The sequence below is a fragment of the Caretta caretta genome, chromosome 21, assembly GCF_965140235.1.
Source record: "Caretta caretta isolate rCarCar2 chromosome 21, rCarCar1.hap1, whole genome shotgun sequence".
Lineage (NCBI taxonomy): Eukaryota > Metazoa > Chordata > Testudines > Cheloniidae > Caretta > Caretta caretta.
This window is the reverse complement of record NC_134226.1, coordinates 15,536,247-15,561,799: the sequence shown is the minus strand read 5'-3', so window position 1 is coordinate 15,561,799 and position 25,553 is coordinate 15,536,247. Positions and strand designations below refer to the sequence as shown.

Below are 25,553 nucleotides of genomic sequence, written 5' to 3'. Positions count from 1 at the left end.
TGCTCAGGGGAGGGAAAAATTCACACCCACCTCCCCGAGACATGCAGCTAAGCCGACATAACCCCCAGTGTAGACAGCGCTAGGTCGACAGACAAATGCTTCCCTTGAGCCATCTACCGCCTCTTGGCGACGGGAGAGCTCTGCCGTGCTCTTTCTGCAGTCAACAGCCATTGATTCAGTGGGGGCACAGTTAGGTCAGCGCTGCGCATTCAGCAAAATCCCACTCTAAATGACCTCGTTGAGGACTGTGTTGCCCTAGGGCGGAGTGGCTGGTAGAGCAGACCGTTCCTGTGCCCAGTGGATTGGCAATCACAGCAAAGCCTGGCACTGGCAGAGGAAGCATCGTTTGCTGTTTCATTGCAGCATCTCGCATTTGGCTTTGTCGCAGGTCGTGATGAAACCACCTCACATCGTTACTGCAAAGGACCTAGGGATAGGAAGAGCTGGAATTTGGATCTTCATTCAGATCCAAACCTGAACTTCTCTGAAGCTTGGAAGTGTCTGGATTTGGTGCTCAAGTTTGGGCTCAACATAGACATAGGCCAGAGCCATGAAATTTGCAACCAAATCCTGATCTGCTTGTATCCTTCTGTGAATACACTCGTAATTGGGGTACCACTGTCTCCAGAGAGATCTCATCTCTGAAGGCCAGAGTGGTCTGCTCAAGGCCTCATCTCTAGTGATGAACGCATCTCAGGGCTTGTCTGCACAGTGGTGGTATGTGCATTATGTGGGGTGATTTCTAAAATGCACTCATGTTGCACATTAATTGGTCTGGGTAGACCTTGCTTGTGCGCTCTGATGTAGCGCTGTTTGAAACAGTGCTACGTTAAAGCACACTAGGGAGCCTTTAGTGACCACCAGCAGGGTCTGCACAGACCAATTAACGTGCAACACATCAGCACTCTTTAGAAATCACATCCCCGTGAGGCGCATTACCCCAGTGTGGAGACAGCCCTGAGAAAGTTTGGAAGCTCAGTTCTGAGTAGCACTCAGACAATAGTTGCATAACTGAACCTCTTGGGCCTACAAACTCCTGTTAATTTTGTGTGCATTGGCTCACTAATGATTTCCAACTTTCTTATGGAAACCTGGCATTGTCCCTTTTGGTCCAAGATGGAACCAGGTTGCATGCTGCCACAAAACGAAAATTAGGAGTTGGGAGGGGGGTTCTCTAAATGTTTTCCAACCTCTAGGTTTGGGTGTAAGGTCAGGTCAGTCCTTATTTTATAGAAGCTGGTTCCCTTGTTCCTAATGGAACCTAACTTGTAACTGCATGGAAACTCCTCTGGATACAATATCAACTATGCAAGTGGGAGTAAAGCCACCCCCATCTCTGGATCACGGTGCAATTACCGTGTGTCACTGCTCTAGGTCACGCACTGGGGCATCGGTACTCAAACTGCTGCTCTCAGCATCTCCCCGCTGCGCCCAAGAATGATTGCCAGCCTCGGCAGCTGCACCGAGCCGGAGATATTTTACAATGAACCACAGAGGCAGATGACCTCTGCAGGTGCGGACAGCACTTCCCACCATGCTGAGCAGGAGAGCAGGCTTCCATCCTGCCGGCCAATATAGCCAACAGGCCAGTGATCTATGGGGACTTGGCTACCAGCCTGGCCCACAAACTGCTTCACCGGCAGCTGGAAGAAGAGCTTGCACCTACTGAGGAAGAAATGTAGTTTAATGATCTCTACGTGGACCAGGAAATCCTGAGCTCTGCTCCTGGCTGCGAAGTTAACTCTTTCTGTGACCTGGGGTAAGTCATGTCTCGGTTCTGTGCCTCAGTTTCCCCTTCTGTGAAATGGAACAAACCTTACTTATCTGCATTGTCATGAGGATTGATTAGATAGTCATAGAAATGTCTGGCTGGAAGGGACCTTGAGAGGTCATCTAGTCCGGCCCCCCACGTTGAGGCAGGACCAAGTAAACCGAGACCATCCCTGATGTGTGTTTGTCCAACCTGGTCTTATAGACCCCCAATGATGGGGATTCCGCAACCTGCCTTGGAAGCCTGCTCCAGAGGGTAACTCCCCTTATGGTTAGAAAGTTTTCCCTAATAGCTACCCTACATCTCCCTTGCTGCAGATTAAGCCCATTGCTTCTTATCCTCCCCTGGTAGGGCATGGAGAACAATCAATCAGTCACCGCCCTCTTTATAACAGCCCTTCCAATACGCTCTGTAGGGCAGGTGGAAAATGACAGCGAGGAAGGATGGTACAGAGGTCAGGGCACTGGCCTGAGACCAAGGTTCAAATCTTGGCTCTGCCCCAGACTTGCAGTGTGACCTTGGGGAAGACACCTGGGGCCAAGTTTCTAAAGCCGCAGGTTGGTGCCTAGTGAGCTCTTCCTAAGCCCCTAACTCCCATTGGTCTCAGCTCTCAGGTGCGACGCCGATAAGGGCCGAAGACAGATGAAAAGGGCTGTAAGTGGGATGTGTGATTATCACTGCACGAGTATCCCAGGGTTGGAAGGGAGACCACGGCGGCCAGCGTCTAATCCCGGGAGGCGTCTGTGTGCATGGGTGGCTTTGTCGCAGGACAGCATCTGGGCACGAACGTGTGTCCATCTCTGCGAAGGTGTGGGTGAGTCTCGGAACACATGGGGACGGAGAGGCGTGCACGGCGGGTCTCTGTGGTACAAGGCGCGTTATGTGTTTAAAATGTTTGCTGTGTGTGTATGTCGATGGGCGTGCCCTGGCCTGGGCCCTCCCAAACATCTGGCACGCTGCACTATCCCCGTGCCGCTGCAGCTCAGGCCTCTCCAGCTCTTTCCCCTGTGGGCGCTGACAGTTGCTAGGCTGTACTCTGCCACCGTGGCAAAACATCCTATCCCCTGACTGCGCGAGGAGAAGCCTTGCAACAAGCGAGTGCCCCGAGCTCCCAAGAGACAGCCTCTGGCACTTCCTTCCAACAGGAGACGAGTCTCAGCCCTGCTGGAGAAGCAATAAACACCACATTACTGTCTCCCGTGGACAAGGCAAGAAGGAAAGCCGCGACGGAGGGAAACACAACGTGAAGGAACAGATTAGAAGGCAGCCGAGTTAATGCGAGGAGGGTCTGATCAGCGCAGCTCTGCAGTGTCGCTCCTGCTTTGCCGCTTTTGCACAGCTCCCCAGCTCCGAGTTGCAATGCAGCATCCCCTGCTCCCCTCCGGGCTCCACTCTCCAGCTCCGAGCTGCAATGCAGCATCCCCTGCTCCCCTCCGGGCTCCACTCTCCAGCTCCGAGCTGCAATGCAGCCTGGCGGGGATGCTCCTGTCTACCCCCCACCGCCTGGGCTCCACTCCCCTGCTCAGCCCTGCCCTGTGGCATCATCAAGACTCCCCGCTCCCCGGCGCAGACCTGCTTGGCATTCCTGCAGCACACGAGCTTTATGCTGGGCAGCAAGTAGAGATCGTCACCAGCCCAGTGCACCAAACCGCCCCCCAGGGGAACCACTTCACCCCGCTGAGAGAAGGCGTTGCACAGCAAAGGGGTGCGGGAGTCTGGTTTGATTTTCCATGCCCAGGGCTACCACAGCTCCGGGGACAGTGTGCTTGAGACCCGGGGGCTGGAAAAGCCAAGGGACTGGCTTACCCCACGTACTACAGGTGAGAGCCACCCCCGCTTTGCTCAATGCAGCCTCATGTACAGCCAGGGGCAAACTCGGCCCCCGATGAATAAACGCTGCCCTCTGGAAGTGGTGTGCTGGGGGTGAACTTCAGTGGCCACCCTGCTGGAAAGGCGGCTGGCTTGTGACACAGACAGGGCTGGTGCCCAGCATCAGAGATCCTAAACCACCACCCAGCCAACTTCTTTGCACTTGTCACAGCTGTGCCACACACACTCAGCACTGCTGTAGCATGACCACCTACACAAACACACACACATTCAGCACCACTGTACCATCACACACACGTGGCACTGCTGTACATCCCACACACAACGTTGCTGTATCACCACACAAGCACCGTTGTACAGCCACACACACAAACACGCCCCTGGAGTACTACCGTATACTCACACACATGGCATTGTGGTACCGCTGACAGACACACACAGCATTGTGGGGACACAAACCGGGACTAACCACTCCAGATCAAGGAGGGCCTCCATCTGACAAAATAGAATCTGGGCTTGTATCCCAGCTGGGCTCCGGCCACTACGTACACTTCAACTGGCCTAACACAGTCATGAACTTGCTAAACGCATGCAGGCCTCAGGATTTGAACTCGAGCCCTTTGTTCTTCAAGGAACAGCTCTTGCCCCTCGCTATGTTGAAGGAGCTGCTCTGCCAGCCGCTAGGGATGGAAGCACTTGTCACAGGAGATGGCCCGTCACCAATGGTTGGCATCATTAAAAGGTTGTGCACCTTAAAGGATGTTATCTGCAGCTCTGCACTGACCTGGAACGAATTCCCCAAGGTAAAGCCGGCACAAATGCCGGCTGAGTGCTTCCCCCGGAGGTTTTAATCAGATCGAGAGTGAAGGAGACACGGAGGTGAATAACTAGCCTGCACCATGAAGCATGAAGCTGATTGGGAAATCAAGGAAGTGGTAACTCAACTGGACATGACAGGGGTGGGGGTGCTGGAAACCAACAGAGGCCATGGTGGGAAAGGGGACTCATGCTGGAAATAATGCTCCAGTGGAGGCTGCTGCACCAGGGGAAAACACAAAGCAAAGCCCAGGACACAATGCACAGTGATCACAAACTGAGAGCTGGGCAGCGCCAAGGGGCCTACTGAGCGTTCTGGCATCTGTCACCAGAGCCAGAGGCCCTGGGAACTGCATCACTCACGGGGCACAGGCTGCTAAGCATGCATCACGCAGCCCTGGAGCGTCTCGGAGTTGCATCACCCAGAGCAAAAATTCTTGAGTTGCATCACTCAGGAGTGGGTTGGCGAGGAGGTCAGGACCTGGATGGGATAATCCCTCAGGCAGGCAACACCAACACCGAGTGATGCTCAGGTCTCAACCTCCCAGCCCCCGAGCTTTCATTTCCTGAGCTGACAGCCCAGCTGTGGAGTTGTCCTCTTGCTGGTTTCCCTGCCCATGTCTGCTTGGAGATGGGCACGCTGGCTCTCCGGACAGACTCATGCTGGTGAGGGGGCTCAGGCCAAATTTTTCAAAATGGTTTTTTTGGACAAAAAATGAATTTTAATCAAAATGGACCTTTGACGGTTTCAGCAACATTTTCAAATTTTCAGTGAAGAAACTGAAATGCAAAATATTTCCAGTTTTAGGCAACCAAAGCCACATATTTTTGTCAAAAGAAGAAGAAGAAGAAGAAGATCAGGTTTGGGGGGTTTCACTTTTTTACTGAAAACTTTGGAAGAAAATGTTTTGATGTTCACCCCCACCCCCCCCAATTCAAAGGTTCTTGCAAGAACACAGAACCTTTCCCAACCCACTGGCTTGATGATGTCAGCACACCCGCCATGCCCGTCCCATGCTAACCAAAGGGGAAATTACTAGCTTGTATCAGGGCTTCTGCTTTCTGCTCCTAAAGGCCACGACAGCCACCTCTTCTGGAGACACGGTCTTTCAAGAAAGGAGCCTGGCAGTGGTCACTTGAAGGATCTAGATGAAGCCCAGGGACCAGACGGTGACAGGAAAGTAGGACCCTTCCTTCCTCTTCTATCCCATGTCCCAATTTCAGGAGCTTTACTCCAGATTTTACAGCTGGCATGAAAGAAATCTGTCTCCCTACTGACCATCTCTCATGAGCAGCGGGGCACTGGGGACTTGCAAGCGGAACACTATTAGCATAATGGTGCTCTGAGCACGGTGTGGCTTTACGCGGCAATGATCCGCCGCTGAGGCAGGAGAGCTACTTGGCCTCTGGCTTCCTTGCGCGGATGGGGCCGGGTTATTGCCTCGTAAAGCAGCATCGGCAGCCCTATTATCGCTTAACTAAACAGAGCAGCAACAACTGAGGGGAGGGGATGGGAGGGGAGGGAAGGGAGGCGTGCGGCCCCCTGGCCAGCAGGCAGGTGAGATGGGCAGCCGGCCAGGGGAGCAGAGCACGCACAGCTGCTTTGGGAAGCATCACCTCATCTGCAAGTGGGGCTGCCTCTTAGTGGGACTTGTCATGTGCAGCCAACCCACTTCCCTGCAGCTGTGAATGACAGGGATTTTTTAGTCAATCAGTGAAGGAATTAGGTGGCAAGGTACTGCCCTCTGAGTTGGCCATTGTGCCCAGGAGCTTTTGGAAGACTGTGAGCGGCTTGGCTCCTTTTCTCCCCATCCTCCCAGCTCCCTCTCTGAGGGCCTGGCTCTTCTCAAACAGGCAGCCTTTTGCCTCTCCAGCCCCCAGCCAACCCTGTTAGGAAGGGAACATTCTTGAACAGGAAGCCTGGCCTAGTGGGCAGAGCACAGGCCTGGCAGGCAGGACTCCTGGGTTCCACTCTGACCTGCTGGGTGACCTTGAGCCACTCACTTCCCCTTTGTGTTCCCCAGAGTTGATGATACTGGACACACCGGGTGAACTGTGACTCAGGACAGCCCCAGCCAGAGCACTGCTGAGCCACATGCCTCCCACGTCCCCAGGAGACCTGCACCCACCGCTCCAGTGGTCAAGGAGGAGTGGCACGCTCCCTCCTCGGCAGCGCAGGAAGAGCTCCGTGGAAGCCATCCCGACCGTCCGGGGCCAGCCAGCACGAGCACGGACTTCTGTCATACCTGGCCATGGCACGGGGTGCAAGGAGACGGAAGCGCCTGGTGTCCTGCCCCCATGCACATCCATGCAGCAATCACGCACTGCCTGGCCCCTGCCCACACGCGCACCCCTGCATACAGCGGCTGCCATTTAAGAGTCATCCTCTACAGTAGGCACTGCCCAGAGCCAGCTGCATTATTGCCAAACCTGGAACAGAAAGCAGCTGTGGGATTTCAGACACCACTCCTAGGGATCTCCCGGCAAGTGCTGACCTTTTCGTGGCAAACCGCTGTACGTACTCACGCATGCTTCCACCCCATTCATCCCCCCGCCACACACAGCGCACCCTCTACTGCAAATAGGGCATGTGCCGACACACACACCCTACGCACCCACTCGTGTGCCACACAGAGCACGCACAGAGAGCACACACCCCTGCAAATACAACATGGACTGACACAGCCTATGCACCCTCGCACCAACACAAACACGCACACAGAGCACACAGACCCAGAGAGAGCACACACACCCTGCACCTACAGCATGTACTAGGGCACACTCATCGTATGCTCTCTTGTGTACACACACACACAGACACACACACACACACAGAGAAAAGCAGCTTCACGATATTCTAAACTGGGTTCTCCCACCGCATTGCCCGCATGGTCTCTATGCCCCATCACGCCGGGGACTGCTGCCAGCGGAGTTAGCAATCCCAGCTCCCATCAAGCTTTGATGAGAAACCTCTGTCTCCAGACGACATGGAAGGTATAATTTGATGTTAGAAATAGTCTCTGTAAAACACATGTGGTTGATGGGGCCAATGACCTCTCCCTGCTGGTGAAGGCTGCTCCTGGTTTATGGAAGTGGCTTTGTTTGTGCAGTCCTTTCTAAGATTTAGGTGGTTTTACATGGGTGACACCCCACAGCAATGAGATGTTAAGAGGCTGCAAATATCCTACATCTTGGCCAGCACTGCATGAAGGCAAAGGCCTGTGTGTCCTTCTCGCATACGGACCATGCGGCAAAGATGAGAAGTCAGGAAGTAGTGAGCAAAGCGCATAAACCGCCAGGCAAGGGGGAGTGGATGGCTCTGGACTGATGGCGGGAGGCAGAGGCTTTCACGCAGAGGCCACCGGTTCGCAGCCAACTACTTCCACAGTGACGGAAAGCTGGTACGATTCGATATCTGCCTGTTGCATTTCAGGTGAGTTGGTGGGTCTTGCAAACAACACCTCATGTGTGTACCAACTGGCCGTCACCACAGACAGGCCAAGAACCGAATGCAAAGATGGAGTTCGCCTCTAACTCGGGCAGATGCCTCATTCTGAAGCACATCTCTGGAGTGGGGAGGGCGGAAGTGGGGAACCGGCACTTCTGCTGTCCATGCTGCTCTGGAGATGAAGAAAGAGCTTTGCTTCCCACGGCTCTCCACCCAGTCCCTTTTCCCTACGTGCACTGCGAACACAATCTCCTTGTCTAGTTCGATCCAACAGGATCCTGTACTGGTCTGGATTTGTTCCACGCTCTATGGTCATTGCCCCCTGCAGGGAAGGTACCCAGCTGATGCCCGACCTCTGGAGAGGCATTACATGCTGCACATGTATGAAGTATGTTGCTACGCGGATGAGATTTAGATGCCTGAATGCCTGTGTCCATTCATGGGTCATGTGCTTCTGGTGGGTATTCTGCCATTGGTAAATATGGGGAAATAATACAAGAATAGACTCAGCTTGTCTATTGTGCCTTACGTCTGTAACTCTCCAAGAGGTACCAGTATCCTCATTTTACAGATGGGGAAACTGAGGCATGGGGAAGGGACTTGCCCAAGGTCACCCAGTGACTCAGTGAAGAGAACCCAGCTCTCTTGACTTCCAGTGGTGTATCCCAGCCATGGGGCCAGGCTGCACTTAAGTTCTCCTCAGAGCAACTCCTGCCTCCCAGGACTGAATCCTGACCTCACTGAAGTCCAGGGCCCAGCTCCTACAGATTGAGCAGAACCAGGACTTAGCCTGTAACAATCTGAAACTAAAGCTAAAAGTTTACGCGCTTGAGTCTGTCCAGTCTTCTCCTGTCAGAGCTTCCATCTCAGCTGGTTCATTGCACCAGTCCAGTGTCCTGGCCACCAGGGACATACTCCAGAAAGTAGAATCAGCGGCTTTCCACGATTTAAGGATGGCTCCCAGAAAAACCATGGGAGATAACAGAGAGTGGCCAGCCGGAGCATGAGACAGATCCTGGTGGACGCATCCCCCACAGGCCACACGAGCAGAGGGTATTTCCACAGCACGGAGACTGAAGAGCTCAGAGATGCTCCAGACCTCTAGTCCAGTGACACTCAGACCTCAGTGGTTAAGGGGCCAAATTAGCGATCAACATTACCCAAAGGAGCCCATGTGAATTCATTGTTTCATTTACATATATATATTATTCTCACAGCAAAATGACTGACCAAGTGTTCTACAATTGGTTAATACCATAGTAAAAGCATCCCGATTGGTTAATAACTGAGATTGAGTGATTGAATTATTAACCAATGTTTTAATATCATGTTCTGCAAAGAGCCGCCGGAGACACATTAAAGAGCTGTTTGTGGCTCGCGAGCCTAAGTCTGAGTCTCGCTGCTTTAGCAGATACCATCATGAGAATCTACTTCTGTCTTCCAGAGGCCAGCTCCATCCGAGGGCTTCTTCTCCATAGCCCCAGGGCGGATGCACCCGCTCCACAGCTGCAGCAGGAGTTCGAAGTTTCACTGAACAGTCCAGCAGCCAAAGCAGAGGATGGACGGGCATCTCTGCCAAGCTTGGGTGAGTTCACTGCCTGGAGTGTGGGATTCTCGCAATGGTCAGACTGGGATCCATCACATCTGCTGGTCCTGTCTGCCATGCCGCCCAATGACCAGTTGAAGGTGCAAGAATGCCCCTAGTGGGCAATGAGGGACTAGCCCTCCACCCCCCAGAGGGCATTCAGGCGAGGACATGCCCTGCAGCAGGAGTGCTGAGCTCCGCCATGTTAATCCTGGCCAGCGTCATTGCGGGTGATCATTTTATTATTCCTATACGTGTCTAATCCTTTAGGAAGCCTGCTAAGCTCTTTGCTTCAGTGGCATCTTGTGATAGGTCGGTATCAGCGTAACCCAGCCCCATCACTGTGCGGGACGTCATATCCCAAATACACCCTCGGGGCTGACATCAAGAGCAGTGGGAATTACGGCACCCCCGGCCCTATGCGCACAGTCCTGCGGGCTCCATAGGCTGGGGCTAGCGCAGGGTGACGTGGGCACATGCAGGCGTAGCCTGTCTCTATGATGGGGCTCATCCTCATCTGGCTCCCATTGTTGTTCATCTCTCTGTTCTAGACCATCTCACCCTCAGCACCTCTGTTCTCACACAGCCCCGTCTCTCTCCCAGGGTTCAGATGGGAAACCCGCAGAGAGTGTCCATAGTGCGGTGCATGAAAGGCAGCTCCCGGCGTTCCGGGGAAACCTTTGGCGGAGGGAGTGGATTCCTGACACAATTGTGCACGGCAAGGAGAGGAAGGGTAGCCAGGCTCCACAGCCCATCAAAGCAAATCCTCACTCCCCATAGACTCAACACGATCCTCATAGAGATTGGACGTTCCTGAGCCCAGCGTGTTAGGGATACACCGCTGTGGACTGTCTGCTCTCTTGCGCTGGTGTACGGCCTTGTGGGTGCCCTGAAGCAGGGGCTGCAACGGGTTGATTATATGCCAGTGAAGAAACTCGTCGGCCCTGGAAGTGGACCCAGCGAACCAATCTCTCCTTTTGCGAGGCCCTCACTTGGGAGCGTATTCTGCACTTGCTCTGCCTACGCAAGCTTCTCCTGCAGTCCCTACTAGATACGGCATTCTTCCTCACTGGATCGCTGCTGGGCACTGCCACCCAGCTGCTGCATTCCACCCCAGAGCTGGCTGCATATTGCTGGAAGTTGAAGTGGTTCCTACACATATGGCCAGATCCTGCCCTGGCCAGCACCACAAGGGGCGGCATGGTGGTGGCAGATGCATCTCTTGCTCCAGGACTCCAGCTGGCAGGGACCAAAGATTAGGAAAGGGGCAGTGTGTTCCCGGAGGTACAGCATGGTGCATTCATGATGGGCAGCTTGTGGGGTGGGTGGATTGCAGACATGGCCCTTTGCTGGCCAACCACTGCCCCTTGGGGATGTGCACCGTAAGCCATCCTCTGTCCTTCAGCTCACACAAGGGAGGGAACAGTCCCCCACCCCATGCAGCCTTCTGGGCCTGAAGGGTGCTGAGCTGCTCCAGGCTCCCTGTGCTGGAGGAATGTCACTGGAGAGGGCCTTCCTTCAGGGACGCAATTTCCGGTCATAAAGCTGCAGTCACTTTCCGCTCTTGGACTCAGAGGGACGCCTATCGAGCAACCCCCATGGGGAAGTGGCCCATCCTCTCAGCACGTCACCAGCTTAAAACCAAATCGCCAAAGAACCAGAGACGCGTCTGCCAGCTGGGGGGGCTGGCTCAGCAGTACGGGAGCACGGTCACTATCAGCAAAAGCTTTTCCTGGGGCGACGCGGGCAGCCAGAGATCAGGCCCCATTACTGTGAGCTGAAGGGAATAAGTGACAGGGAATGCCCTGCCCCACACCACCAGCTCCAGCCCTGCCCCTCAGACTTATCCTGCCCTGTCTCACCCCATCCTACAGCCTCACCCTGCCCGACCCCATCCATCCTGTCCCATCCCACCCAGCCTCACTCCGCCACACCCCACTTAGTGAAGAGCTCATCCTCCCCGAAGGCACTCTCCCCCCTCTGACGCCCAGTAGATAGCCCTCCCCCGATAATCTGTACCAGGGAAGGGGGAGCAGAGGTTAACCCCGTGTTCAGCAGGGGGTAGGTATTGCTCCTGCCTTGTCACACCTTCCCTCCCAGCCCAGCTTCAACTCCAGTGGAGTCCATCACAGCCCCCCTCAATCCTCTCTCAGCCCCACTCTGCCCTCTCCCCACCCCATGGAAAAGAGAGGTGTCCTGCAGCACATCCCACCCGCCATCTGATCTGGGCTCCGGAGAACCCAAGTGGGAAGCCATTTCCAGGGACCCCTGCCCCTGAGTGTTTCCTGCTGCCACCCCATCCCAGACACACGTGGGAAGAACCGAGTATGACTCCACACCCTGCTATCCCCAGGCTCCTAATGACTTTATGGGAATTGAGGGAGCTCAGCACCTCCCAGGATCAGGCCCACAAAGCAGGCCTAACAAAAGTCTAGCTAGGTGATGCTTGGCCCTTACTGGAGATGGGCTTCTGCCTCTGTAACTGACCCTAATGGAAACCCAAGAGCCAGACACCCCTGAGCTCTGACTCAGATCCTTCTTAAGTGCACGTGTCAGCCGGGGGGACTCAGATTCATTTACCAAAAGTGGAAACAGGCCCAGAGATCAGACCTGAGAGGAGTCTGGGACCCCAACACCTTTGCTACCTTAGCTGAAGCCTGGCGCACCATGGTGCAGAGAAGAACCAGAACTGCGCTGTTGCATTTATTTACTGCTCTGGATTGAAAGATCAAGCACAATAGACTGTCAGGACGTGCTCCGCTTTCCAAGGACATTCCACCCCCCTGGGCTAAAACTGTGGGTGTAAATAGTGAAGTGGTGGTCCTGGAAGAACAGAGAAGCAAGCAGGCCCTGCTGTAGCAGGGCCTCTTATCTACAGCCCAATGCCAGATTGCACGCAGCGATCCTGTGCTTGCACGGGCAACATAAGGGCACTCTTACATAAACCACCACCACATGTCACCCCCAGGTCAGTCCAGCAGCTTGGCTGGGAAGGGGGAGCTCTGATCACAGGGATGGAGCAAGGCCAAGCTGGCTGGAAGGAGAAATATCGGCATTCCTCAGTCTGATTTAGAAGCAAGACAGTGCCTGAAAACACAAATTTGGGAGGAAAGAATCAAAGCAGAACCTGAAATTCCCCTGAGCAGCAAGGCCGGAAACGACGTGAATCTCCATCCTGCTGACCTAGTGCTGTGAGCTCCCTGGCTTGGCCCTTCCCTTCCCCCTTTGGGGAGGAAGCTGGGGACATTCTAATGAATGGTGCAGAAACGCTGAAAAATAACCCACAATAGTTTCCCTTCCTCCCACCTCCACCCACCCAATGCCTGTATATGTGCATGTCACCCAAGAAGCACAAAGCCGGGGATGTTCGACAGATAGGCAGAGAGGCAGGATAGGCTAGTGGTTAAGGCCCTAGCCTGTGCACCAAAGACCTGGTTCAGTTCCCTGTGTTCCTGCAGAATCTCCGCGTGACTTTGAGCTGGTCACTTTGGGTACGTCTACCCTGCACACTAAGCCTGGGTCTGGGGGATTTGGACTTGTGGGCTCAGGGTTTCCAAGCCCATGCTGGAGTGTCCACTGCATTGTAAACTGGGCTTGCAGTGGCTGGGCCCAGGTCTCACAGCTGTGCTAAAGCATCCATACCACGCTGTGCTCACCTTCTGACTCAGGTCTACAGCTTGAGCTGAATGAAACTGACAGGGTGTGGAGCCAAGTCAGCAGAGCATGGGCTCCACCCTCCGCCCCCCAACAGGGTCCTAGGATCCAGGTGCTGAGCACTTGCTGACCCGAGTCTGACTGATTGGTGTGTGGACGAAAGGGGGCATTGGGCTCAAACCTGAGACAGAGCCCAGGGTTAGTGTGCAATGAAGACATAACCATGCGGCCTGATTTTCAAAGGGGTTTAGGTGCCTACTGGGATTTTTCATATGTGCCTAACTCACACTGGTTTAAAAAAATCTCACTAGGTGTCTATCTGCATCTTTAGGTCCCTGATTGCCCTTGAAAACCCGACCCGTAATCTCTCTAGGGCTGTGTCTACTCTGCAAACCCACAGCAGCAAGTCCCAGAGCCCAGGTCAACTGATTTCGGCTGGCAATATGGTGCTAAAAAGAGCCATGTAGACGTTCCTGCTCAGACTCTGAGACCCACCCCCTCCCCAGGTTTCAGACCCTGAGCAGGAATGTCTACACTGCTGCTTTTAGCCCCTTGCGAGTCCTGCAAGCCCGAGCTGACCAAGGCCCTGCGATTCACTGGTGCAGGGTTCTTTTTGCAATGTAGAGGCACTCTCTGCATCTCAGTTCTCCACCTGTAAAATGGAGATAGGACCACAGCCCCACCTCAGGGCAAATACAGCCAGGTACTCAGGTCCTGGGGTGCTGGAGGCCAGACAGCACCTAAGATAGTTGGATGCAGTGGCTCTTATCACCTATAGATCTCGAGGGAGTGTGTCGTTATCCCTGCTTCACAGATGAGTCTCAGAGAGGAGAGCGGGGACGTTCCCAAGGTCACGCAGTTTGCTGTTTGCAGCTATGAATAGAGGCCTATGCTGAGTCCCCGCCGGATGCCTCATCCACTGGACCACCTGCCTCTTGAGTGGAAAGGGAAGTCACAGCTGCTTTCCCCTGCCACCTCTTGGCAGATGTTCCTCCACCAGGTCTGTGCTGCTGGGTTAGACACGGGGGTGAATCTGGGCTCTTCCTCACGAGCTCAAGTCAGAGTCGAGCATCCACAGTGGCAGAGGGTCTTTGAGCCTGGCCTGACCCCTCTCTCAGAGTCCACGCTGAACTCGCTACCACTCCAGGAAGGGGGAAGAGTCCTGGGACTGTTTGCTAATGACCAAAGACATCTGTGTTTAAAGGAAGACCTTGGCTCCCGCCCAGCCCCACTTCCTTCCCTACACAACCGGGCCATGCGCTGGGCTTAGCCATGGAAGAACCAGTGTGGAAAAAATAACAGGGGTCCCAGACCCTTCCCTGATCTGTAGGACTAAGCACATGCCGCATCTTTTCAGGATGACCCTTTCCTTACCGCGTGGAAGGGCCAGGAGAACTGGATTCCCCACTCCAGTTCTGCAGTCTAAGCAGGTCTGCTGATCAGGGGCAAATCCAGCACCTGGACTGCCACTTGCCAGATGGGATCCAGACTCCAAACCCTCACCGTAAAGCTGGATGTGTGAGACTACGGCTTGCCATCAGCAGAGGATGCTATGGATCTGAAGAGGGAGTGGGTTTAGTGGTTAGAGCAAGAGACTGGGAAGCAGGAGTCCTGGGTTCTATTACTATTGGGCTCCTTGGAAATTCTATTCTATTTGGGCTCCTTGGAAACAAAGTGCTAAGGCACGGTTATGTCTGGAGAAGGATGCACTGGGCTGGAAGGAAATCCATACGCAGACATGGTACAATATATAAATTACGGGCCAGAACCCCCACTGGTGGAAGTCGATTGAAGCCAACGGAGCTCTGATGAGCTACAGCAGCTGCAGATTTGGCCCAGTCTTTCCTCCAGGGTGTCTCTGGTAGATATCCCATGACCTTCTCTCCCTGCCCCAAGGCTGGATAGTGGCGTTACCATGCCCAGACCCGCTTTGCCTGTAGCACGTGTTCAGGTAACTCCTGCGGATGTGCCAGGAAACTACACACACGGGGGCCGATAATATTTTTTCCAGAGCCAGGCTCTAATCCTGCCTTTTGCAAGGTGACTGGGCTCTGGGGCGTGGTGCTGGCAGAGCATCTGCGGCCCAGCTGAGTGGGGCAGGGGGCTCCCAGTGAGGAGGGGGGGAGAAGGGGATCGGGTTTCGCGGCTGCCTTTTCCTTTCATTTGGGTCTAGGCCTGTGTGTCTGACAAACCTTCTAGCGTCAGGATTTACACTCCCCTCTCGTACTGGGAGCGGGCGGATTCTCAGCCAAGACGGGGAAGTGGAAAGCTTTCCAGGGCTGCAAGGAAATGGGATATTCTGTGTGTTTAGCCTTGAAACCCAAGCCAGCCATGGAGCCTCCCACCCCTTCCCCAGCCCACGCTGAGCCTCGCCGAGGCCCTGGTCCTTTAATATTTCACCCTTTGTGAAATGTGTGTGAATATCATAAGCACTTGAAAGCTGGGGCTTGGCTGCTCATTCGAGCTGGGAAAAGAGCAGCCAGACGCTGTGCAACTTTCCCCCTGTGCAGCTTTGCAGATTCATCTTGCTCCTGAAGTGCAGAACCTCCTGCTATGTCCATCCTCTGCCTCATCAGCTTTGCCAGGCACCGCAAACTGACTAAATCTATAGTCTCCTCCCCTACTATTCCAGCCCTGGGCTCCCCCTCCACAGCTGTGCCAATGTACTCCAGTCCCGCTCTGCAGACCCTCCTGCTATTCCTGTGCTGGACCCCCCCCACCCCCCACCCACAGCTCTGCCAATACCCCTCAGTCCTGACCCACTGCTCTCCTGCTATTCCAGCCCTGAGCAGTGGCTGCCAATCAAACTCCAGGGGGTGGTAATTTGTGTGATATGAACAAATACATGTCTGCAGTGTCACAGATGAAGGCTGCAAAGCTTATCTCCGTTATTATCCACAGCCTGCTGCTAGCCCAAACCTCCAGAAGCAAAAGCTCACCCAGTCTGCCCCTCCCACCCCAAGTTCTCCAAAGCGTCGTTTGCGGGCAGCACTGTCCCCACACACAGCTCCGGCCAATTATCATCTGGTTTCCGGGGGGGGGGGGGGGTGTTGATCATGGGGGGGCGGTTGCATGGAAACAGGCTCTTCTGTGCTTAGAGTAGAACAGCTGCTGCTGATTCCCCAGCTCAGATCACACCCCTTGGTCAGTGCCCCCCCGCCCCGAAGAGCCCATTCGTGGAAGGGTTACAGAGAGTCCAAGACTCCAGACGGGGACTAGAACTGCTGCAGATCCAGGCTGGAGCATGAACGCTGCTGTTGTCCCTAGGAATACCGGGGGGGGGGGCGCAGGGGAGAGAATGGCCATAGTAACAGAGGGGATGGTCAGAGCAGAGCTGATACCTGGTGTCCCTTCATCAGATGACTCTCTGTCTCTCACCAGGAGGCATCAGTGCATCTTTTGGCCCAGTAGCCCTCTTCTCACGCTTGCCTTGCAGCTGTCCCACAAACAAGGGACTAGAACAGACCCTGGTAAGCGGCCACTCCCCCTTCTCCCACAGATCACTCCATGTCTGCCTGCCATGGGCACTCAGCAGCTCTGCTAAGAGCAGGCGTCTCCCTCCCGCCACGCACGCCCGTGAAACCGTTCCGCAGAGCCAGGGGTCAACGGCATGCAACATTTCAGGGCACTGCTGTATTTACTGCGCGGATGTCACCTCGGACAGCCCATGTTCGGTGCTCCCGGTGCCTCCCTTCTGCCTGGAGACCCTCCCCCCCCCCAGAGATCTGCCCTTCCACTGCTCCGATCATCACAGCTGCAAATACGAAAGTTGATCCATTTCCAGCGGCCTCTCGCTAGGGTGCGAGGCGGAATACCGGGGGTGGGGGGCAGGGGAGAGAATGGCCATAGTAACAGAGGGGATGGTCAGAGCAGAGCTGATACCTGGTGTCCCTTCATCAGATGACTCTCTGTCTCTCACCAGGAGGCATCAGTGCATCTTTTGGCCCAGTAGCCCTCTTCTCACGCTTGCCTTGCAGCTGTCCCACAAACAAGGGACTAGAACAGACCCTGGTAAGCGGCCACTCCCCCTTCTCCCACAGATCACTCCATGTCTGCCTGCCATGGGCACTCAGCAGCTCTGCTAAGAGCAGGCGTCTCCCTCCCGCCACGCACGCCCGTGAAACCATTCCGCAGAGCCAGGGGTCAACGGCACGCAACATTTCAGGGCACTGCTGTATTTACTGCGCGGATGTCACCTCGGACAGCCCATGTTCGGTGCTCCCGGTGCCTCCCTTCTGCCTGGAGACCCCCGCCCCCCCCCCCCCCCAGAGATCTGCCCTTCCACCGCTCCGATCATCACAGCTGTAAATACGAAAGTTGATCCATTTCCAGCGGCCTCTCGCTAGGGTGCGAGGCACAATCTGTCATCCATTTTCCTCGTGAGTGTCACATTCCAGCTCCCCCCCCCAGCGCCCTGACACAGATGCACACTCTGACACACACACACACCAGCCTGGCTTGTGGTCTCTGGCTGATGTCTGACATCTCTCAGCTCTCTCTTCCCCACGTCAGTCATATCATGACATGCACATCACTCCCTCCCCCCCCCCCCCCACAGCACACACACCAGCCTGGCTTGTGGTCTCTGGCTGATGTCTGACACCTCACACCTATCCCTTCCCCATATCAATGACACAGCTGAGATAATCATGACATGCACACCCTTACACACCCACACCCCCCCCAGCCCAGCTTGCGGCCTCCGGCTGATGTCTGTAGCTCACACCTCCCCCTTCCCCTTGTCAGTTCCAGCAGCCAAGACAATCACAAGGATGCCCAGGAAAACGGTGCTTGTCTATCCCCCACATCTCTGTTCCTTGGGGGGGGGGGGTTGCTCTCTCCTCCCTTGCCCCTTCCCCCGCTCCCTGTTCTAGCTCGCAGGGCCTCGCCAAGCCAGGGGATTTCTCTCGGGCTAGGAAAGGCTCGCTTTGCCAAAGCAAGCATTGTTCTCCGGAGACAAAGTGAGTGTGTGTGGGGGGGGGGGGGGGAAGGGGGGCTTTTTAAGGTAGAACCTCAAGGAAACACTGACAAATACCCAGGGGGGAAAAGCCACGTAAAGAGCCCCAGTGTGCCGGCGCCTTGCAGAATAAAGGAAGGAGAAACCCAGGAGAAGAGAGTAGCTCCTCCGGGACGCAGCATTTGCTCTAGGCACTGTTCACTCCTTACCCTCCGCCAGTCCCTTTGATCGCAGCCTAAACGGGACCCAAATGCCCATACCAAGCCCCCCTCCCCAGATAAGAGAGGATGTTCCCCGCAAACTCGCCTTCGCTTTCAACCGCGGGCCCCTGGATTCAAGGGGGGCAGGGGGCCGGGTTTCTGCCCCCTCCCCCGGCCCTATTCATTCATTCCCTCCTGGCACAGCGGATCCGGCTCCGGAGTTGACTCGCCGCCGGTAACGGGTGGGGGGCGCGGGGACGGGACTCACCCAGCATCTGGCTGAAGAGCAGCTGCTCCAGGTCCCCCAGCACCGTCACCACGAGCTCCGGGTCCACCTTCAGGTAGGCTCGCTCCTCCTGCCCCTTCCCCGCCGGGCCGGGCGCCGGCGCCGGCTGCTGCTGCGGCTTCTCCCGGCCCTTGGCTTTGCTGGAGAGGATCTCGTCGTCGGATTTGCTGTCCTCCACCCCGCCGGCCTCGGGCGCCGTGCTCAGGGGCTTCACCTCCGCGTAGGGCCCGCGGGGGATGCGGCTGGGCTTGCCGAGGCTGGACGGGAGTGGGGCCAGCGGCGGCTTGGCCAGGCCGGGGGCGAGCCTGGCTTGGAAGAGGGAGTGCTCCGACTTGGAGAGGCTCTTGGACATGAGCGGGGCTTCCTTGGCTTTCAGCCCCCCGCGCCCGCCCCCCTTGGCCGCCTTGGCCATGTCGTCGCTCCAGCGGGGCTCGTAGAGCTGCATCTTCTTCTCGGCGTCGGTGAGGAAGGCCAGGTTGGTGAGGGACTTCTGCTTGCGCAGGCTGGGGCCGGGCGGCAGCCGGCTCTCCACGCTGCCCGACTTGAAGACCCGCAGCTCGTGCGCCCCGGGCGCTTTGGGCCGCTTGGGCATCATGCCGCCGCCCTTGCCCTCGGCCCCTTTCCGGTAGCCCTTCAGCTCCTCCGGCCCCTCGCCGCTGAGCTCCAGGCTTTTGAGGTTGGTGCCAAGCATCCCGCCTGCGCTGAAACCATTTAACACGCCGGCTGCTGCGAGGGGGAGAGGGGAGCACGGAGCGGGGAGAGAAGAGAGAGAGAGAGGCGGTGAGACCACGGGGCTGCCCAGCCCAGCCCAGCGCGCTCCGCTGCAGCCCCTCCGCGCTGCGCCGCGCCGCGCCGCCGGCAGACTGAGACCCGGCGGAAGGTCCGGGCCCGCAAGAAGGGCCCTCCCCCTCCGCCGCCTGCCGGCGATGCTCAGCCAGCCAGGGGAGGGGAGGCGGGCAGGGCCGCCTTCTATTTCCAGCGCTCGGGGAGGGGAGGCTGCGCGCCCGGGTGTGCGCAGGGGCTGGCGGGGGATGCGGGCTGGTTCCCTAAAGAGCCCAGGAGGAGCCAGCGCCCCGCCTCGCCCCTCTCCCCGCAAAAGCGAGGCGTGGCTTCAACCCACACACCCCGCCCGACAGCCCGGCGCGGTCCCTGCCCTGGGTCGCCTGCGTTCCCACGGGCAGCCGGAGCGCACGGCCGGCTTGCAAAGGATCTGCTGCACCCAGGGGCGGCCTCGGGAGCCTGGCCCCACGTGCGCCTCTGCCACCCCCTGTCCAGGGCACTGTGCTCCCCAGTAGGATGCGCTCGGAAGGAAGCGAGGGGCCAACCCTGAGCCCCGCTCCGTCGGGCCCCGGGCGTGTCCCGGCTCCCCCAGCGGTTCCAAGGCTTTCGCTCGACGTGTGAGTGGGGGGCGCAGCTGGGGCTCGGGGGTGGCGTGGGCCGGCCACTCCCAGATCCACAGAAGGCAGCCAGGAAAAAGCCTTCTTCCAGACCCCTTCTTGGGGGGCTGCTCGCCCCACCCCTGGGTCTCAAAGGAGCAGGGTCGGGAAACAGGGTTCAAAAGCAGCAGCCTGACTGTGTTCTCTTAAAGCGCTCAGTAGCCCTGTGAGGCAGGGCGCATCATTATCCCCTTACGGGGGGGGGGAGGGGAACTGAGTCACAAACCTATTCGGTGACTTTCCCCGTGTGGCACCACAGTGTGTCAGAGGCCGGGATGGAGTCCTGACCCCAGTGCCCCTTTACCAGGATGTCCTGGCACACAGGGCTTGAAGCCGGCACCCCCCTAAAGAGCGGGGTTTGGAATTTCTGTGCCCTTGGTGCCGGGGGCTGGGAGCAGAGACGCTGCTGAAGGGGCTGAGGAAAGGGCAGCACCAGGGTGAGGGTGGCAAATAGGCAATGGGGTGGGAAGCGTCTGCTCAGGCTGCCCACACAGAAATGCCCAGGCCCTGTCACTAGGGCTAGCTCAGGACTGTATAAAGAAAAGCCGGACTCAGTGGACAGGAAGGGGATGCCGCATGGGTGCTGAGGGGAAGCAGAGCTGTCCATGGGTGCTCCAGAGAGGCAGAGCTGAGGGGAAGAGGAGACTCCTGCGTGGGCTGAGGAGAAGCCAAGCCACCAAGCAATGATGAGGAGAAGTGGCCACCCGTGGGTGCTGAGAACCGGAGCCACCCGTAGTTGCTGAGGAGAAGCAGAGCCACGCATGGGCAGTGAGGAGAAGCAAAGCCGCCCGTGGGTGTTGAGGAGAAGCAGAGCCACCCATGGGTGATGAGAAGAAGCAGAGCCACCCGTGGGTGCTGAGGAGAAGCAGAGACACCCATGGGTGCTGAGGAGAAGCAGAGATACCTGTGGGCAGTGAGAAGCTGGGACTCCCATGGGTGCTGAGGGGAAGCAGAGCCACCCATGGGTGCTGAGGGGAAGCAGAGCCACCCATGGGTGCTGAGGGGAAGCAGAGCCACCCATGGGTACTGAGGAGAAGCAGAGACACCCGTGGGCAGTGAGGAGAAGCAGAGACACCCGTGGGCAGTGAGGAGAAGCAGAGACACCCATGGGTGCCGAGGGGAAGGCAGAGGCCCAGCCCAGGAACACAAAGCAAAGGCCGTGAGGACTGAGGCCCTCTGGAAGTCAGCAGACATCCCAAGAGCAAACGCCTATTGGAGGAAGTTACCTCTCGGCTCTGCTCCTGACTCATTGCGAGGCTGGGTTGTGGCCAGCCAAGCCTGCTCCAAACCCAGCCAAGATAACACGGAGCAGGCCTGTTCATTTCACATGGACAGACAATGACTTGGAGCCTCCCCATGGTCCACCCCACCCTCCAATGTCTGGCCCACTTAGTCACAGCAATGACCCTGCAGAGGCTCTGTACTGAGGTCCCTGCTCCTGTAGGTTTGGGAAAGTTTGGAGGGAATGTCCAACCAGAAGCCTGAGGGGCCCAGAGACCTTCCCTGTGCCCAGGCCCGGTTGCAGCAGGATCATGGAGTGGTTTGTCCTTGCAGCAGTCTAGGACGCCCGGAAAGCAAGGCTACTCTGGCATGTCCACATGGGTGGAGCTGGATGGTGCAAGGTGCTAATCATCCTCTGTTCCCTGGGGGTCAGCGGGAAGGAAGGAGGGGGCCCAGCCCTCAGCACTGGGTTGAACCGAACCCATAGCACACCTTACAGCTGTCCTGCCGGCACAGTCAGTGTCTCCTATCCCACAATGCGGGGACCAGGGGCTCTGGGGCAGTTCCTACATGCCAAGCCCCGCACTGCGGGATGGAGTTCAGGAGACAGGCTGGATCGGCGCAGCGTGCTCATAATTTCCATCTGTTTTTATACAGCGCCTGTCCCTGTGGTATCTGCTCCACTTTATCACCACGGCTCTCCATCCTCAGCACTGCCCAATCTGCCTGACCCTGTAGGTACGCCCCATGAGGGGCAGGCTCATCTCGCCAGGGGCCATGTTTAGTGTCTGCCTGTCACCATCTCTGCACTGGTCCTACCTGCTGCCCTGTCCTCAGGAGTCCCCCAGCAGCTCTCTCCAGGTCTCAGAGTCCTGACCCCACTCTCTGGAAGGTGGGGATTGTTAAACCCATTTTGTGGCATGGGGGAAAGGAGGTGACACAACTTGCTCCAACTTACACAGTTAGAGTAGGTGGAAGAGTCAGAAAGAGAACCCAGGAGTCCTGCCTGCCCAGTCTCCCGCGCTAGCTGCAATACCATGTGTTTGAGAGTGACTCAGCTGGCCTCAGAGCTCCAGACAGCACGTCCAGCTCCCCCGCCCCCACATGGCTACCTGTGGGCACCTGCTCAGGGGACGTGAAAGCAGCGAGCCAGCTGAAGACGGGCACCTCCGATCAGAGCCAAAGCGCATTGAAGTCAATGGAACGACTCCAGCTGGATCAGATCCCTATCACTGCAATGCCACGCTGGGCCCTGAGAGCTGCGGGTGCAGGTGTGGCACCTCTGGGATCGAAGGCAAAATCCTGGCAGCAGGCAGGCCAAAGCAAGGAGCCAGACTCACAAGACTCCAGCAGCCTCTGACACCCCTGTGGAAGGTGGGTCTGCGTGAATCTGTCTGCCCATCTCTAATATTCCAAGGGAATTAAGGGCAAAGGGGGAAGTGGGTTCTGGTTATCATCATTTTTTGTTAATTACCCTTCCCTTAGGAGGGGGGAATTAATTCTATGTGGTGACCTCACACAGGATTCCATGGCAACCAACGAAATATATTGCATTAGGGCACATTACTATGCTATAGAGATAAGGGAGAGGGAGGAGACTTGGAAAAGCAGAGAAAACTCCTGCAGACAGACCAAAGCTCCTTGGGACCCAATTCTGCAGTCCCTTCTTAGGCAAAACTCCCTGTGACGGGAAGATCAGGCCCTTAGACACTGGGAATCACAGGAAACAGGGACTGAGACAAGTTGGGGAGCAGATCTCCTTGGGGAAGCAATGTCTCCTAGGGATTGGAGCACAGGCCTGGGAGTCAGGACCTGAGTTCTCATCCTGGCACTGGCTCACTGGGTGGCGTTGGGCAAGTCTCTTCCATCTCCCTTAGCTGCCCATCCAAGGAAGTTACTTTAATGAGTGAGGCCAAGAGGATCTGGGCCGTGCTTCAGCCTTATTGCTAGTTTCTGGGTTGGCTCTGTCCCAGGCATCTGGTCTGGCTCATAGATTCTAAGGGCAGAAGGGACCACTGTGATCATCCAGGCTGACCTCCTGTATGACACAGGCCACAGAACTTCCCCAGAATCATTCCTAGAGAAGAGCTTTTAGAAAACACATCTTGTTTTGATTTAAAAATTGCCAGTGATGGAGAATCCACCACGACCCTTGGTAAATTGTTCCAGTGGTTAATTACCCTCCCTGTTAACAATTTACACCTTATTTCCAGTCTGAATTTGTCTTGCTTCAACTTCCAGCCATTGGATAGTGTTAGACCTTCCTCTGTTAGACTGAGAAGCCCATTATTGAATATTTGCTCCCCATGTAGATACTTATAAACTGTGATCAAGTCACCCCTTTGCATTCTCTTAGTTATGCTAAATAGATTGAGCTCCTGGAGTCTATCACTAAAAGGCAGGTTTTCTAATTCTTTAATCATTGTCATGGCTCTCTCTGAACCTTCTCCACTTTATCAACATCCTCCTTGAATTGTGGGCACCAGAAATGGACACAGCCTTCCAGCAATGGGCACACCAGTGCCAAATAGGTAAAATAACTTCTCTGCTCCTACTTGAGATTCCTGTGCATCCCAGGGTGGCATTTGCTCTTTTGGTCACAGCATCATACTGGGAGCTCCTGTTCAGCTGATTATCCACCATCATCCCCAAATCTGTTTCTGAGTCACTGCTTCCCAGGGTAGAGTCCCCCATCCTGAAAGTACGGCCTGCGTTCTTTGGTCCTAGAGGTATACATTGACATTTGGCCATAATAAAACATATATTGCTTGTTTGCACCCAATTTACCAAGCGATCCAGATCACTCTGAATCAGTGACCTGTCCTCTTCATTATTTAACACTCCCCCAATTTTTGTGTCATCTGCAAAATTTATAAATAATGATTTTATGTTTTCTTCCAGGTCATCGATAAAGATGTTAAATAGCAAAGGGCCAAGAACCGACCCCTGCAGGACCCCACTGGAAACACATCTACTTGATGACGAGTCCCCATTTCCAGTTACAAGTTGAAACCTACCCATTACCCAGTTTTTAATCCATTTAATGTTATATTGTTCTACCTTTTTAATCCAAATGTTGTGCACTACCAAGTCATAGACCTTACAGAAATCTAAGCATATTACATCAACACTATTACCTTTATCAACCAAACTTGTAATCTCATCAAAAAAAGATATCAAGTTACTTTGACATGATCTGTTTTTCATAAACTCACGTTGATTTGCATTAATTATATTATCCTCCTTTAGTTCATTATTAATTGAGTCCCACATTAACCACTCCATTATCTTGCCCTGGATCGATGTCGGGCTGACAGAACTACTATTACCCGGGTCATCCCATCTACCCTTTTAAAAATTAGAACAAAATTAAATTTCTTTCAGTCTTCTGGAACTTCTCCAGTGCTGCAAGACTTACTGAAAATCAACATTAACTGTCCAATGAGTTCCTCAGCCAACTCTTTTTAAACTCTTGGATGCAAATTATCTGGATCTGCTAATTTTAAAATGTCTGTCTTCAGTAGCTTCTGTTTAACATCCTCCAGAGATACTAGTGGAATGGAAGGAGTGTTATCATCACATGATGAGACCACATTACCTGTTTTTCCCCAAACAGAACAGAAATATTTATTGAACACCCTTTCTGCACTATTATTGATCATTCTACCATTTAGTAATCATTTACCATCTAGTAATGGACCAATAACACTGTCAGGATTCTTTTTGTTCTCAACACTGCTGTCCATAGATTTTGCCTTGTGCCCCCTGGCTTCCCTTATCAATTTTCTACAATTCCTAACTTCTGATTTATATTAATTACTGTCAACTTCACTCTTCTTCCATTTGTTATATATATATATATATATATAGCTGCTTTCAATTCCCCTCTAAACCAAACAAGTTGTTTTTTTTAACGAGCACAGCCTGCTTCCTAGGTTATGGGATTAATCCTATGGGCACAATTGTGGGCTTTTTGGGGCATCTAGTTTTGAAATGAGTCCCAATGATCATTCACATTCTTCTGGTTATATTCTTCCTTTTAGCTGATTTGACTCATAATTGTTTTCAGCTCTGTGAAATTGTCCCTATTAAAGCACCGGGTGTGTATATATATCTATAGATAGATAGATAGATAGATTACCAGTCTGGACTTTATTCTGCTTGCACATGATAAATGTGATCAAGTCATGATCACTTGTAACTAAGCTACCATTAAAAAGAAAAGGAGGACTTGTGGCACCTTAGAGACTAACAAATTTATTTGAGCATAAGCTTTCGTGAGCTACAGCTCACTTCATCGGATGCATGCAGTGGAAAATACAGTGGGGAGATTTATATACACAGAGAAC

At 54.9% G+C, this 25,553-nt stretch overlaps 1 protein-coding gene and 1 long non-coding RNA gene across 8 annotated transcripts in view; one reads left to right on the top strand and one right to left on the bottom strand.

Moving 5' to 3' along the window:
• The window catches only part of NAV1 (neuron navigator 1), a 308,029-nt gene that overhangs the window by 176,272 nt on the left and 106,204 nt on the right, over nucleotides 1–25,553 (bottom strand). For 5 of the 6 annotated variants that reach the window (XM_048827106.2, XM_048827108.2, XM_048827103.2 and 2 more), the window contains exon 4: nucleotides 18,530–19,273. The exons of the other annotated variant lie outside the window; for it this stretch is intronic. In XM_048827106.2, the coding sequence (XP_048683063.2) occupies nucleotides 18,530–19,273 (744 nt within the window). The remainder of the gene's footprint in view (nucleotides 1–18,529; nucleotides 19,274–25,553) is intronic. 6 annotated transcript variants of the gene reach the window in all.
• On the top strand, nucleotides 19,156–24,434 carry LOC125625254 (uncharacterized). 2 transcript variants are annotated; one of them, XR_012665693.1, is made up of 3 exons: nucleotides 19,156–19,223; nucleotides 21,862–22,578; nucleotides 24,106–24,434. It is a non-coding gene; the product is annotated as an uncharacterized LOC125625254 (long non-coding RNA). The 2 variants fall into 2 exon arrangements; XR_007353508.2 differs by lacking the exon at nucleotides 19,156–19,223 and adding an exon at nucleotides 19,621–19,944.